This window comes from Cnephaeus nilssonii, assembly GCF_951640355.1.
Source record: "Cnephaeus nilssonii genome assembly, chromosome: 9".
Classification (NCBI taxonomy): Eukaryota; Metazoa; Chordata; class Mammalia; order Chiroptera; family Vespertilionidae; genus Cnephaeus; species Cnephaeus nilssonii.
The window spans coordinates 69,974,027-69,991,482 of NC_137080.1; the positions used below are offsets into that span (position 1 = coordinate 69,974,027).

The window sequence follows — 17,456 nt, forward strand, 5'->3', positions numbered from 1 at the left end:
CCAATCTGTGGGGCGACAAGCGGGGAGATAGGGGAGCCCCCACTGGCACCCGCCTTGGCCAGCCTGGCACTGCCTGCTCTCTAGCACTGCTACTTGTTGCCGCTGCCAGTCGCCTCCCTTTCAGGGCAACCGGTGGGGTAATTGGGAGGGGGGGGGGGCCTGCTGGCACCTGTCTTGGCTGGCCTGGGGTCTGGGGGCAGCTCCTGCGTTTAGTGTCTGCCCCCTGGTGATCAGTGCACATCATAGTGACCAGTTGTTCCGTTGTTCGGTTGATTTGCATATTAGGCTTTTGTTATATAGGAATTCTAGATAATGAAAAATATATGAAATTATTAATTTACACTAGCCCAGTGATTTTCAGACCTTTTCATCTCATGGCACACATAAACTAATTACTAAAATTCTGCAGCACACCAAAAAATATATTACGTTTTTGCCAGTCTGACAAAATAAATAGGTATAATTTTGATTCATTCACACTAGGTGGTATTGTTGTGTTGGCTATTGTTTTTTTGACAAGCTAAAGGAAAACAGTGCCCCTAACTCAATACTTAGGTATTGCGTGTTTTGAAAATTCTTGCAGCACATGGGTTAAAAATAATGAATTAAAAGACTTTTTGAGTTAATAATTGTTGATTGGACAAAATATTTCTAAAGCATTTAAAGATATATAGTAGTTTATTTCACCAATGTTGGTATGTATTCATGTTGTCATATTAGTCTTTGTCTGAAAATATTTTATTCTCTTTCACATTTTCTTTTATTTTTAAGATTTCAAAGAGGAATGAAAAGGGAGAGAGAGCTAGAAACATCAATAATGAGGCCCCACATTGGGGATGGATTCCACAACCCAGTCATATGCCCTGAATGGGAATCGAACCATGACCTCTAGGTTCATAGATGAATACTCAACCACTGAACCACTCCAGCCAGGCTTCTTTCACATCTTGAACTTTAAGTCAAATGGATATTTGACTTCACTCCCAATTTACTCAAATAAATGTTTAAAAACTTTTCATATTATTTAATGTTATGTGAAATTCTGTTGCACCATGCCTTTAACATTAGCATTAAAACTTTACAATAAGAGAATTATTTAAGGGTCAAAATCTTTGCAGTAGTTTTATCAGATTAACATCAGGTGAGACTCCCAAAATGTGTCCCAGCTTTAACATTATTTGATTCTATAGCTTATTTTGAGGAGTTATAAGAAAATGAACTACTGCCTCCAGAAGAAAAAGAATATAAATTCTAATGTCTCAATGTCTGGCCCTGATTTCTAATTAAAGTCTCTTTAATAAAAGCTGTTGAGATGCTTTAAAAAATAAACTTTATAAGGAAGAAATGTCTGTCTTTATCATAGATAGAACAATTAGAATGTCAGAATTAAAAGCACATTTTTAATATTTTCAATTTTTGGACCTACTTCTCTAGTAAAGTACTTGATTTTTTAAAAAAATGCATCCATCCTAGCTGCTTTGGCTCAGTGGATAGAGCATCAGCCTGTGGACTGTAGGGTCCCCAGTTTGATTCCAGTCAAGGGCACATGCCCAGATTGTGGGCTCAATCCCCAGTGTGGGGTGTGCAGGAAGCAGCCAATCAGGATCAATGATCCTCATCATTGATGTTTTTCTCTCTCTCTCCCTCTTCCTTCCTCTCTGAAATCAACAAAGAGGAAGGATATATCTGGGGTTTTTTTTGTCTACAAAGCACAAATGTTTTCTGGCAGTATTTTGAGCCCTTTTATTTCTGGTTAAAAGGAAAAAATTTTGAGGCTTAGCTAATTATTTTCTTAGAGATTTTTTACAAGTTTGAAAATTTAGCTTTATTGAAAAGTTTATAATAAGAAAAACACTCCATATAAAATATAAAATCTATAGAAGTTTTAATGTAAATATTTTAAAATTATCTAACCTTGATGGATTGTGAGAGGGATGTCCGACTGCCTGTTTAGGCCCGATCCCACCAGGATCGGGCCTAAACGGGCAGTCGGACATCCCTCCAGGAGTCCCAGATTGGAGAGGGTACAGGCTGGGCTGAGGGACAACCCCCCGCCGTGCACAAATTTCGTGCACCGGGCTTCTAGTATAAAATATAAAATCTATAGAAGTTTTAATGTAAATATTTTAAAATTATCTAACCTTGATGAACAGAAAACTAAAATGGTTTCATGAATTATCTCTTCTATTAATTGTAAAATAATAAACACTTTGGAAGTTTTCAAGGACAGAGAGTTGGTGTGCGTGAATACGTGTCACAGGAGGAGCAGAAGGGAGAAACTGAATGAAAAGAGATAATCAAATCCATTGTTATAGATATATCAACCAACAGTGACTCATTAATTACGTGTTCATCAAAGAAAAGTAACTTTTAATAATATAAAATAATTAACACCTTATTCAGAGAAATAAGCTAACTAGGTTTCATTTAATCATATATTTATAAACAAGAAATTGTCAAAGTATTTTGCTCAAAATATCTCCATATTTTACTTGAAAAATTAAGGCTAATTAAAATATAATCATTCAGAAGGTAAATAAGCAAAGAAACATAATGAGAGAGAATTTTCTTTTAAAGAAGCTCAGATAATATAATGTTGTTACAAAAGGGTGACAATTCCTTTACTTCCAATAATGTCTATCAGTGTTCAGTAGCAACCCAATCAAATTTACAATGACATAAAACATAACTTTGTACCAACATTTATAGATGCAGTGAGTGACACTTTGAGAAATGTTCCTGTTTCTGTTGACTTATAAAATCTGAGTAAAATCACTATTGAAGATTAATCATCTGGACATCCCTGCCTTCCATTGAGATTTCATTATGAAGCCCCAATATACAGAAATATGATAAGTCACTGTGACTAAGGCAAAGGAAATAGTTGCCCAGGCTTGCAATAGGCAGGAAAGAGTCAGGTGTGAGCCATTTCAGAAAACCTTATGCTAATGTTAATAATGTGACACCCAACTATTGAACATTCTATCCCAACCTAAATTACTTTTCTTTTTTTCTGATTCTACAGGTTTCAGTTGTGTTTGTTATTATGGAGATTCCTAGAATTTCAGAATATATTTTTAAATCCACAAAATAATATCTCCCTAGAATTTCAGACCTTCAGCTCCCATGGCCTTCTGCTCTACATCAAGCAAGATTCAAATTTAGTAAATGGATTTTTTATTCAATTATTTATTGAAAATGGTACTTTACAGGTAAGCCATTAAATTTATTTAATTTAAAGCAAATTTTAGAAATTTATTGTAATTTTTTCTTTAAATGCTCATCTTTCTGAAGTAGTGTAACTCATATACATAAATAAATGGTATCAGATCATAGAAATTAAACATATATAAAAGATTTGTAGTAGCAACATTTTTATTCATTTATTTTTTCAATCATTCATTGAACATTTATCTGTTATCATTTACTTTGCTAGGTTCTAAAGGTTCAATGGTAAATAAAACACATATTGTTCTCCTTATATTGCTTCCAATTTATTACAAATAATAATAACAAATGGAAGCAGAGCAAGAAAATAGAATTACATAATGAATAAGATACTAGAATAAGTCATCAAACATCAGTCGGACCCTCTGAGATACACTTTGCTGATCCCTGGTCTACAGCATTTTTTCTTAATTAAAACAAGAAATTTCCCTTAGTCTTATAATGAGCAGAAAACAATACAGAGACAAAATGTAAGCAATTATAAAGCAAGCATAATATTGAGCGTTGGTCATGTTCAGAATGTTTTCTCAGCACATTTTCTGCTGCTAACTCAACTGCCATAACTGAGTGTATAACTCAGCTAGTTCCTCTCACCACTGTGGACATCTCCAATCAGAGACATTATGAGGAATGTCCAGAGACTTGTTGGAGCTGCGGGTGAAAATATTTTATGAAATAGTGGATTAGGAGACATCTTTCACTTTCACTTGGATAAAAATAACTTCATGATAGGTCGAACCAAGACATTTAAGAATTGTAAAATGTAATGGGTAAAGAGAGGTGTAGAATTTATTTACGTTAGTTTTTATGACAAAGAAATGACATACAGTACATTGACATGTCTGTAGTAATAATGACTATTGTTTATTGAATTGCAATTATGTGTCAGGCTCCATCGTAAGAAAATTTATTAAGAACATGGACTCTGGAGCTAGACTGTCTGGAGTTTGAATCCCAGCTCTGCCCCTTAAGAGCTTTGAGACCTGCAAGACACTTAAGGGCCTTCTGTTTAAATTTACTCACTTAAATTTACAAATGAAGTTAATACAAATCATTGTGAGGTTTAAATTAGTAAATAAATATCATGAAGCAAATGCAATACAGTGAATAAATAAGTGAGGCATACAAACATGTAGAAGAATGCATGTGGCATGTTAAATGTGTCACAAGGTTCCTGTGGACAAACTAAGGCTCTCAGAGAGTTTGGTATGATTACACATGCTCTTCGATCTTTTTTAAAGATGATAGATCAATAATTTTTACTCTTTTGTGTCAGTACAAAATCCATGTTCTTTCCACTCACATCACTGCTTCCTTGTAATGATTTGAAGGAAATTTCAGCATTATTCTGTTTTTATGATTTTAAAATCTTCCTTGTTCCTCTATGATTTGCCAGACTGTCCTCCAATTTCCTCATCTACTTTAAATGTATAATCATATGGGGTATATATTTACATTACAGTTTTAACAAAAAAACATATTTGTGGTTAAACTTTTACAATGATCATAATTTAAGACCTATTCAAATTCTAGACATGCAGAATTGTTAGTCAAATAAATTTTAAGAAATTTAATCTTTAAAGTTTTATCAAACTTAATTTTAAAAAATATTTTATTGTCTCTTTCCAATAACAAGGAGGTAAGTAGATACATCTACAGTCGGGACTCAAATATCAGCCCCCAAACTCATTAGCTGTGTCACAGATTACAGTGTCTCCCTGGCTGAGGGCAAATCACCTATTTCCACCTCTGTTTGGTGGAAATCATAAAGGATAATTCCTAATTCATATATTTTTGTTTGGTTTTATTTTTGTTTTGTAAGGAAATGACATTTGACACTTGTAAAGTGCTTTAAAAATCCATGATAACAGAGTCATCAGTCAATAGCAGCAAATCTGTTTCTTATAGAATTATAAATGAGCTATTTATAAGAGAAACTGTAAGTAAAATTAATAGAATTGTTCATTAAATATTTTATGTATGTTTAACTTTGACACCCCGGAAGATAATAGAAATTACTATCTTAGCAGTACCTGAGAAATAATTTTTTTAAGTATTTTAACAAATTAAGGAGACTATTCTTCCCACAAGCACACATTGTTGGTTAGTACATTATTATTTAAGCTTAAAAAACTATCTTAACCAACAACATAGATTTCTAAGTGTTATACATAAGAAACAGATAAATTATCCTCTGTGGTGTCAAAAATATTAAATGTATTCTTTAGTAACTTTGGTTGTATACTGGACACAGGGAAAAAATGCAGTAAATAAACACTGAATTTTACTTAGTTTCACATTGCTTGAGAAAAATCTATAGCCAGATATTATGCAACTTATTTTCCTTCAAAGTGCATGGAGATGTATTTATTTTTGAAAATCTCAGTACTGTTTAAAGTACTTCTTAAAGTGAACCTGGAGGAGATAATATTATAAAGGAAGGAAACCTTTTGCAACGCCTAAATATCATTAAAAAATAAAATACATAACATTATATTTCCTTTTGGGCTACATTTGGGAATATTTAAATATATCAGTTTAATATAGCTGGATGCATAGGAGTTATAAATCCCTATACAACTATTTTTCTTTAACTTATATCTGGATTACAGATATCCTGCAGATATGATAAAGACTATAAAGCCTTCTTCTGGGAAAGAATAGCCACAATATAATTGGTATACATCCAGGCACATTCTGTTAAGAGGATAAATAGGAAGTGCAGCCCACTCCTGAGATTCCCAGAGATGTCTAGTCAAGCATACCAGTTATAGACATAATTTGCCCCTTTTAAACTATAACTCAACTAGAGGCCTGGTGCATGAAAATTCATGTACTGGAGGGGGGATCCCTCAGCCTGGCCTGCCCCCTCTCACAGTCTGGGAGCCCTCCAGGAGGCAACCCGGCAATCAGGGGAAGGCGACGCCCCATCACACCTCTGCTGCTTGGCCAGCCCTGGTTACCTGAGCCTCGGGCAGCCCTGGGCAGCTGGGCAGATGCCATCTGAGTCTTGCCTGCACCCCAGGCCAGCTCTGGGCAGCTGGGCAGCTGCCATATGAGGTTTTCCTGTGCCTTAGGCCAGCTCTGGGCAACTGGGGGGCTGAGGGGACTGGGGGAGTTGGGAGGCAGGCGCGCAGAGCTGAGGGGACTGAGTGCCGCCATCTTCTGGCTGTGGGCGCCACCATCTTTGAGGGCGGGGCATTCAATTAGCATATTCTCTCCTTATTGGCTGTGGGCACCACCATCTTTGCGACAGCTTGAGGGTCAATTAGCATATTCCCTCTTTATTAGATAGGATTGGCCCAATTAGCAATAATCCTACAAATGGCCATGGGTATCTTCAAGCCTTGGAAAGCTTAGAGTGTATGGTTAACTTTCATAATCTTTAAGTTTCCCTGCCTGTGACATTAACATCACCCTCTAGAATGTATTCACTGGTCTTATACATTGAAGGAAAATTGCCAAAACCTGTTCCCTGCTGACAGAAGAAGCAGCCTTTCTCAATTAGGTTCACCCCAATACTGGAAAAGAAACCAGAAGTGTGTGTGTGTGTGTGTGTGTGTGTGTGTGTGTGTGTGTGTGCATATGCGTGTACACATATATGGTGTATATATGTATGTAATATTTATACATGTATGTGTCTTAATCCTAGCCCTTATTAGCTGTATAACCTTGAGCTGTCACTTCTCTTTAAGTTTCAGACTTCTTGTCTCACTAACACAATAAGAAAAATTATCGGTGAATTGTAAAGTCTAATGCAAGTATATGATGTTAGTTTTACACAGAAAAACTGAGGAAAACCTTTTTTTCCCCATAGTACCACTTTTTCTGTGCTGGTGAAGCAAAATTGGAAAGCATTAACACTACTATTAAAGTAGATGATGGGCAATGGTATTCACTGCTTATCAGGTAAGATATACTTATTTTCTTTCCCACTTAATCTTTTAAGTAGCAAAGACTTCCTCTGGGTATTGTTTTTGCCATTTGAAATTAGAGATTATCCTGATTAGTATTCACATGCCCTTGTATGTGAATTAATGTTTATCAACCCATTCTGCCTTTTCTATGTGCCCTTAAAATAGTACTGGGGAAAGAATGTTATAAGGATTACATTATCAACAAACTTACATAAGCAGATTATAAAAAGCCATAAAAGCCTCATATTATTTTCTGCTTATAAGAGTCATGAAAAAAAACCTGGTATTTTTTATATCAAAATAAAATATATTTACATTAGAAAATTTGGAACATCCAGAAAAACCGTAAAGAAGACAATTAAAATGATCCATTATACCATAGTCAAAATAGAAACATTAACATATTATATTCCCAAAAGCTGTGTTTAAAGGTGACTCTATTCCAAAACCCACACAAACATCAGGTATCATTCTGCCAATCTGATAAGTGAAAATGACATGTGCCCTTAATTTGCCTTCTTCAATTTTTAGTAAGGTTTAAATTTTAATATAGATTTAGTGTCTTTTTGTTATGTGTTTTGCCTCTTCCACCTTTAAGTGATGCTTTAAAACAACTCCATCCTTATCTAATATGTAGACTGAAGTAAATTATTTGGTTATGACAATATATTATTATATAATAAAAATTGTTATCTGCTTAACACCAATAAAGAAGAAAGTAAAGAGGCGAAAACAGAAACTGGGAAAAGAAGTTAAAGAAAAGGTTTTAAGGAAATTCTACCTTCCTTAGACCAGAACTACCTAATCCTGTTGTCTAAAGTACATATTCTTAAGAAAAGTGACCAAAAAAACAATCTATTATCAACAAAATTGAGGAAAGGCTACATGACATATACCTCTCCTGATTAATCACAATGTGCATGAGCATTTTAAGATCTATGTAATCCTGTTTACTAAAGTCTCACATGCTTTGCTTAACTCAAGACATGGACACAGAACCCTTAACATTTATTTGGTTAGCATTTTCACCTCACACTTAACTATTGTCGGGGGCAATGCACTATGGGAAACGCTATCTGCCTAGGTAATAATTTCTCTCCTCAGAGACTGCCACTGTCTTGGGGGAAAGCAGGTGTCTGAGCACTGGGGCAGCAGTAGGACTCATGTCACAAAAGACATTTTGGCTCCTCCAGGAAACTAAAAGACAAATGAGAGGTGATGGGAGAGGCAGAGGGGTGCACCAGAAGAAGCTGTCTGGCCTGGGGTGTGTTGGAAAAGGTTTAAAAAATAAATGAGAACACAGCAATTGTAGTTACAGTTTATTATGCACCAACTTTGTGTCCACTAGTAATTATATTACATATATGAATTTTTTGTTTCAAAAAGCAAATTTAATTATTAACCAAATTCCCAGATGCAAAACTGAAAGGTAAAGAGATTAAATACTGAAAGTAACATAGTTAGAAAACAGCACAGTTCGGCTACTCTTACTCCAAAACCTATGAATAACTTTTAAGTCATGTGCCTTCTGACCAATTATAGAAAATATAATTTGATTTCTTATTTTCTACTATCCTAAAAGAACCGCTGTATGTTCAAGATGAGATAAATACAAGAATTATAAATTACCTGCCCAGTAAACAAAACTAACAGCAGCAAGAACAAAATTAGCACACATTAATTAACCACCATGTGCCAGATGCTTTACAAACACATAACTGTATCTAATCATCAGAAAACTCATAATGCCCTAATGCCCATTGTATTGATTAGGCTGGGCTGCTGTCACAACGTACCACAGACTACGTGGCTTAAACAACAGGAATTTAGTCTAAGATGAAGGTATTGGCAGGGTGGTTTTTTTCCGAGGCCTCTCTCCTTGGCTTGTAGATGACTGTGTTTTCCCTGTGTCTTCACATAATACTCCTCAATGTGTATTTGTGTCCTGTTTTCTTCTTATAAGGACATCAGTCACGTTGGATGAGTGTTCATTCACCGAATGACCTCATTTTACTTATTATTCCTTTGAAGGCTCTGTCTCCAAACACAACCACATTCTGAAGTACTGAGGGTTTGGACTTCAACATGTGAATTTTGGGGAGACATAATTCAGTCCAAAACACTCATTTTGCATATTTGGAAGCTGAGACTAGGAGAAAGTAGACATCTTGTTAGCCTGTGGGAGGACAAGGTCAGAACCCAGATCTCCTGCCTCCTGACTTGATAATTTTTTCTATAACGTGCCTATTCCGTGTTTTAAAAATGACAACATATTATGTAAAGTGTTCTTAAAAGAAACATTAAATGTGAAACATTTTAAAAATCTCAAGAATACCTATTTTTTCACTATCCTCATTACATGTTACTTTTAAGGATACTTAACAACAAAAAAAAATGTCGCTCTAACCTAACAAAAGTAGGAAGGAAAATAGGAGAGCTTAAATCAGGTGAAATATACAGTGGAGTATAAAGACAGATATACTGAAAACTATTTCGGTGAGAAATTAACTGTAACTGTTGCTCATCTTTTAATGAAAGGGAAAATGAAACCAAACCATGATGTTAGGCTGTGGAACAACAGTATGTAGTATATCAAAAGGCAAAACACAAATAGGTATGCATATGTCACCCACTCTTGAAAACCATGGGTGTTTGTAAGCAGGAGGTGTCGAGAGAGATTAAGATGGTGGTACAAGTATTCTTTGACAAACACAAAGATGACAGTGTGATGTTATACTTTATGTCTGTTATACTTATAATGCTTAATGCATGAGTCATATTAATTACATTATTAATATGTGGACGAAAGGAGCCACTTGCTAACGTAACTCAGGGAAGGCCTGCATGGTAGTTTTGCAAACCATGACCTAAAGTAACCACAAAGGAAAGTCTAAAAGTAAAAGCTTTTAATTAAAAAGCAGTTTATAGTGGGTAGTCATGTCCTAGGCTACTTTCTCCCCTGACAAAGATCAATTTTTTTAAATATAAATATATATTTTTATTGATTTCAGGGAGGAAGGGAGAGGGAGAGAGAGATAGAAACATCAGTGATGAGAGAGAATCATTGATTGGCTGCCTCCTGCACACACCCCCACTGGGGATCGAGCCAGCAACTCAGGCATGTGCCCTTGACCGGAATCAAACCCGGGACCCTTCAGTCTGCAGGCTGAGGTGCTATCCACTGAGCCAAACCAGCTAGGTGCTATCCACTGAGCCAAACCAGCTGGGGCCAAATATTAAGTTTTGATCTTTACTGAGTCTATTGTCTTTTTGCATCTAAGATAACTTACCTGTGGAATGTTAGGGTAACTTGTAACTTCCCTTTTTCCGGACCCCTCAAGACACAACCCATGCCACCAAGACGCAGACCACAGATTTCCTCATTGTATTGTTATCATGTTAATTGTTGACTGTTAACTATCCCGTACCCACCTGTGTAAAAGAATCATGTGTCTACCATTTTACTTTTTAGCCAATCTCAGAGGTTTCCCCTGCTTTGCTTTCTCCCTCCTCCCTAATTTATCACCAGCGGATTTCATGTAACCCATGTACATCTCCTCCTTTAATCGTAATGTATAAAAATAGGTGAAAAATCGCCATTCTCCAGAGCATTATCCCAATATGTTGAGATTTTGCTTCCTGGCAATTGTCAATAGTTTGGCTCAAAAAACTCACAAAAATTCTTTACAGGTTTAAATGTGTCTTACACCAACAAATATACCACGTGTTACTTATATTATAAACATCATAAAATATTTCCATTATAGTATCATATCTTATAATATAATTATATTATTACATTACATTATATAATTGCATTATATTATTATGTATATTATATACATAATTAATATATTATATTATTACTAGAGGCCCGGTGCACAACATTCATGCACTGGGGGTGGGGCACATCAGCCCAACCTACACCCTCTCACAGTCTGGGACCCCTCAGGGGATGTCCGTATGCTGGCTTAGGCCTGCTCCCTGCAACAGGTGGACATCCTCCGAGGAGTCCTTAGCTCTGTCACGGAGGCAGGAGAGGCTCCTGCCATTGCCAGCCGTGAGCCCGGCTCTTGCATTGAGCATCTGCCCCTTGGTAGTCAGTGCGTGTCAGAGTGACCAGTCATTCAGCCATTTGGTCAATTTGCCTATTAGACTTTTATTATATAGGATATTATATTTTAAGTCCTAATTAACATCTTGAAAAGAACAAAGATATAAATAAATTAAGTTCTTCTCACCTCCTCAAATATGGAACTTAAAAGTTTTTTTAAGTGCCTACCATTAAAAATGCATCCATGCATTTAAAAAAATTTCTTCATTTACTGCCTTAATCTTAAGCTCCATGGTCTACATCCTGATTTGTAAGTAAATTGTGTAAACTCCATCCATTCTCTTATAGCTGTCTCATGATGATTTTGTTGGTTTGGACCTTGGTTTGGGAGTAGGCAGCTCATGAACTAAGATCTGTACAGAACCAAATAAACTAGGACAAATGAGAAACATCTTCAGTTACCCTTGGGAAAACCATTTATCAATTACTGTGGATGTGTAATAAATTGTGGTGAGTTTTTAAAAAGAGGATCATGGTTATGTGAACAGTAAATAAGATTTAAGACGACTGACTTATAACAATGAAACCCACACATTCTCTCAAATGATATTGAAATGGATACAAAGCCTGTACAACACTACATTATTTTTGTTAAATGATGATAAGAGGATGTTTCTTAAGTCAGTAATAATATCAAAGGAGAAGGAGAAGGAAATAATGTATATTTGAAACCATTTAGGTAAGAAAGAGTGAGGAAAAGATTGGAAGTACAAAGGTAGTCAGTTAGTATGGGGCATTGAATGCCATATTAACCTTTTGCACTTGGATGTCGAGATTAAAATTACTCTTTGAATGTATCAATAATTTGAAATATAAAAAAATCCAAATAAATAAGTTTGTATGAAAAGAAACTCTAGTTTTTTATTCTACTGCCGCGCTTTGTAAAATCTGGGGTATTTAAAAAATTAAATCCCGAGTAGAATAAAGGAATCGAGAAAAAAGCAAGCGAGTGCAAAGGGTTAAGATCTATGAACTACATTATATGCAATATTGACCTACTGGAGAATTTTTAAGTAAGGGTACAGATATCAGGAACAAATGAGTATTCACTTTTCTTAACAGGGTATGCTAAGCTAGAGTGTATAATAGACTAAATTTCTGCACCTCTGGAGATCCACTCCACAGTGTCTTCCTCTAGGCCTTGGTCCCTTGTAATTGATGTGTATAGATTACATTAGTGGGCTCTCTTTTGAAGTTCTAACTTTCACTATCTCAGAATGTGACCTTACCTATTTTGAGATAGAATCTTTAAAGAAGTAATCAAGTTAAACTGAGGTTATTGGTGTGGGCAATATGACCAGTATCCTTATGAAAAAGGGAAATGAAGACACAAAGAAAGCCACACACAGAGGGACAATGTAAAGACACAAGAAGAAGGTGGCCATCTATAAGCCACGGAGAGGGACCTGGAACAGATCCTTCCCTCACAGTCCTCAGAAGGAACCAACTCTGTCAACACCTTGATCTTGAACTTCTATCTTGCAAAATTGTGGGTCAGGCAATACATTTTATTTACTTAAGCTGCCCAATTTGTGGGACATTGTTGAGGCAGTCCTAGAAAACTAATACAAGTTCCCTTGTCCTCTGGCTTCCAGTGGGGTTCAGTCATTGGGAAACACTAGCAGGAACTTCAAGGGCAAAGCAAATGATGTCAGGATTTTTACAAATGATAAGTAAATGGTGTTCTTGGCCTTGTCTGGTATCCCAGAGGCTGACCCGGTCCCTCTAATGTCTAGGATCTTGGCAGATGGCCCTCTCTCCCTACTTCTGATAACTTTTTTCTTCCTAGAAGCCTGTAGATGTAAAAATGGTATCAGAGTAATTATTTTGTGGTCCTAGAATATTACATTATCCCATGTGGCTTTCCTACCCTCTGGTCATATCTTTTTAAAGAGTTCATATTTAGTCAAGCTTATTCAAGTTATGTTAGATTAAATGTGCCATGTGTTTGGGGCTGAAAACATGAGTCTCCTCCAGTCAGCATGGCAGAACCTGAGTGGATGATTCAATGGGGTTGGCCCAGAAGTGGCCCACCTCACTTCTCATGGCATTCTGTTGGCCAGAACTTAATCATGTGCACACACCTAATGGCAAAGGAGGCTGGGAAAGTTATTTTAGCTTTGCACCTAGGAAGAAGAGAGAACAACTGCCAACACCTTGATCTCTGCCAACAATGTGGAATAGACAAGATAAGTATTTCTACAAGAGAAAATAAGATAAATGTCTGCCTTTGGAGATAAAGACAAAAATAATCAGTAAACACTTTATAACACTTAGTAGTTTAATTTAAACCACAGTATTTATATGTATTTTAATCTTGGCTCTGAATGGATTATTGAACTGCTTCTAAGAAGAAAATAGAAATTAATATATATAATATTTACTTAAGTATTTATAACTTGCTCAAAAATTCATGTAATATCAGATTACATGATGTAAATAATTTCTTCATTTTGTTCTCTTTCTATGACTTAAATTATCCCAACAGATAACTGTATTACTCAAAGTATGGTGCACAATGCTTAAGAATGACAAATTATTTCATCTTTTCACTGTAAACCGTAAACTTTTTATCTCTTTGAGTGGTAGAAATTATTAAAATGCAGCAGATTATATATTTAAAACACAGAGCAGTCTGAAAGGAAAATTATATATATATATTATTTTATATATGCACACATATACACACAAAGAAATTGTTTGATATATGTTATCTAATTGTCTCTGCTCATAAGTACATATGAGCAGAGACAATTAGAATATTATTACAGTAGTAAGTATCAAAGTTTTATACTTCTTTTGAAGATATTAATAATAAAGCCGAGGACTTGATATGTGTCAAGCAGAGCAGGCTCAGAGTGCTGGAAAATCAGTGAGGTGGAAAAGGAAAGAAAGAAACCATTTAACCACTTTCTAAAAAAAAAATAAAGGTTTCTTTTCTCTAATGAAATGTGCACATTATTGCATTAATCTTTTTATTAACAACTGTCAGTAATGTCAAGAAAAACATGCCAATGGCATAATGATTTTACTTCAACTTGAACAAAATAAAGAATGAACAATTGGTTTTGACTCTAAAATGATATTTATAGAAGCAGCAAAATATACCTCTTACATAAACCTTTTTTTATTTTTTTTTACTGCCCTCCCAATAGTATATATTCAGTCAACACAAAACAGTGAATAGGAGTGAAATTTTGTCATTTAAGTTTGGAAAATAGACTTCTAAAATATAATATACATTTAATCCAATTAGTAATTAAGCATTTTTATGGTTAGAATTTAAATTTAATTTATTCAAATATTCCAATAAATTGAATACCAGTTACCTTTTAGAAACTATTTTAAAAAACAAGTTAAAATAATTATACATTTAAAAGTTGGATATTTTTCATTATTTTACTTGAACATAAGTAAGCATTACCTATTACAAAATTACTGAAATTACTCTCAGAGAAAGTTACTGCCAATGTTCATACTGTTAGTCAAAGCAGAGGAGCATAGAACTAGTTTTATATGTACTTAATATGGCCATTAAACATCAGAATTTTGCATTTTTCCCTTAAACATGGCTGTAGTCATTACTCTATGGAAATTAATACTAAAACTCTACAGCTGATATTCAGCCTGGAAGTCAGCTGTACTTTTAGTGTTTGGGAATACCTCGGTGATATCAGCAGAAGGTTCAGACATCACCAAAAGCAGCATTCACCAGCTATGTGCATGTCCATTTATGGGGAAGCTATCTCATCCAGGTATTTTACTATACACCCAGGATCTAAAATCAAAATGCAGAAAAGACAAAAGTCTTAGTCCTTCCCATTCCATATATATATACTAGAGGCCCAGTGCATGAAATTTGTACATGGGGAGGGGTATCCCCTCAGCACAGCCTGCACCCTTTCCAATCCAGGACCCCTCAGGGGATGTTCGACTCACAATCTTGGACCACTGGCTCCTATTTGCTCACCTGCCTGCCTGCCTGGTCGCCCCTAACTGCCCCCTGTGCCAGCCTGATCGCCCCTCACTGCCTCTGCATGCTGGCCTGGTTGCTCCAACTGCCCCCCTACTAGGCTGGTCACCCCTAACTGCCCCCCCCGCTGGCCTAGTCGCCTCTCACTGCCCCTCCTGCCAGCCTAATTGCCCCCAACTGCCCCCCCCTGCTGGCCTGGTCACCCCTCACGGCCCCCCCACCAGTCTGGTTGCCCCACGCAGCCTGCTTGTTCAGTCATTTGGTCGTCCCTCACTAACCCCCGCTACCAGCCTTGTCACCCCATGCAGCCTGCTGTTTGGTCGTTACTGTGAGGATGTCCTGACCAATTTGCATATTACCCTTTTATTAGTGTATATATATATATATATATATATATATATATATATATATATATATATAATGTTACACAAAATAATGTTATAGTCTAGAAATAGATGAGATCACAAAAATGTTATAATCTAGAAATAGATTATACAAAATAATGTTATAGTCTAGAAATAGATGAGATCATAGAGTTGGGTTAATTGTTTCAAATTCTTGCTGGTCGTAAGAAGTGATGAATGAATCTTAACAACTCAGTGACAACTACTGAGCCATCCAAATGTATGTTCTTTAGAGGCTCAACTTCTGTGGAAACAAAGGCTATAGCACAACATATAAATAGATTTCAACAGGTAACCATTGATTACCCATGTTCTTTAATTTGACCTGAACTCTGCCTTACTCTAGATGCTGTTTTGTGGTTTCCCCTGATAAGAGAGAGACTCTGGCATAAAGGACTTAGAGTTAAAAATCTGATTACTTGAATCTTTCTGCTGCTTAATATACAACTTGACTCATAGCCTATCTTTCTGATTTGCCTCATTTTCTCTTAACTTTACAACAGGTGAACTATGTCCCCCCTACTAATGTAAACATACTGAAAACAAACTGAAAGTGGATAGTTCATAATTTTAATACTGCATATAAGAAAACAGAGAATAAAGAAAGGTCTTGTTAAATAGAAGACACAAAGTTATTCCAATCACAAGTTTGCAAAACTTTTCTTTTAAATATTTAAGTGTATATGTAAAAGTAAGCATAACCCATGGACACAGACAGTAGGGTGGTGAAGGCCTGGGGCAGGGGGTGGGGGCAGGCTAGAAGAGGTCAAATGGGGGAAAGAGGATATATGTAATACTTTCAACAAAAATATTTTTAAATGAATAAATAAAAGTAAGCAAAGATTAGTGTTATTTTAGTTAGAGAAACTTGCAATATTGTAGACAAGTGTTTAATGGTAAATTTTAATTCTCATGAAATTGAAATACTAAGGTTCATTTGGGTGCATTTTTAAATACTAGATACATGACACACCAAATTTAAATCTTTTTAACATCCTTTTTTTTTTAAGTAGACCACCACAGAGTGATTAACTCACTGAATCAGTAAATGTCAGCTCACTTTTATGAAACATTTAAAATAATCATCATTATCATTTCTGAAAATTAACACAATTCAATTTCTCTCAGAAATATTTTTGAAATTTTTTCATAAGTTGAAAATGCCATTTCATTTAGTGTCATTTCTTTTACTAATGGAAAGTGATTTTGTGGAAAGGAGTTTCAGAGCATAACTGATGCATTGCTTTAATGTGGATTCTCATTGTATGTTCATTGGAATGAAGTCAGAATCAAAAGTTAAGTCTGTATTTGGTTTTTTAATTTTTATTAACTAAATTTATTAGGGTGACATTTGTTAATAAGATTATATAGGTTGCAAGCATATCTGTCCATGATACCTGATGTGTACATTGCATTGTGTGCCCATCACCCAAAGTCAAATTATCATCTGTCACTATATATTTTAAAGAAAATGTGGTACATACATAATATTTGCTTTTTAAATTGTGCACTATCAGTTTTAAAATATGTAAGAATTTTCTGTTGACATCAAACTTTTTTTCAGAAAAGATAGGCAAATAGCTTTTCCTAGAATGGTCTTTTTTTATAACCAGAATATATTAAAGATAACATACTTCACTTTAAATTAATGTAACAATAGCAAAGTTAAGTTTCAAAGCATTCTAATTGGAAGTGTGGTGCCCCTCCAAAAGGGTCTTCACAGTTCATTTGCTAGAGCCCGCATGGCACAATGTGGTCTGTACATAATTTAGATTGTACACATGACTCGCTCCCAAAGTCAACATTCTCTAAATTTGTCA

The 17,456-nt window shown here is 35.4% G+C and overlaps 1 protein-coding gene across 1 annotated transcript in view; it reads left to right on the plus strand.

The window, feature by feature from the left end:
- Positions 1-17,456, plus strand: part of EYS (eyes shut homolog) — a gene marked incomplete at its 5' end in the record, with an annotated part of 1,363,978 nt that overhangs the window by 783,017 nt on the left and 563,505 nt on the right. The window contains 3 exon segments of the mRNA XM_079781621.1: positions 3,026-3,052; positions 3,055-3,212; positions 7,046-7,137. Of these exon segments, the coding sequence (XP_079637747.1) occupies positions 3,026-3,052; positions 3,055-3,212; positions 7,046-7,137 (277 nt within the window).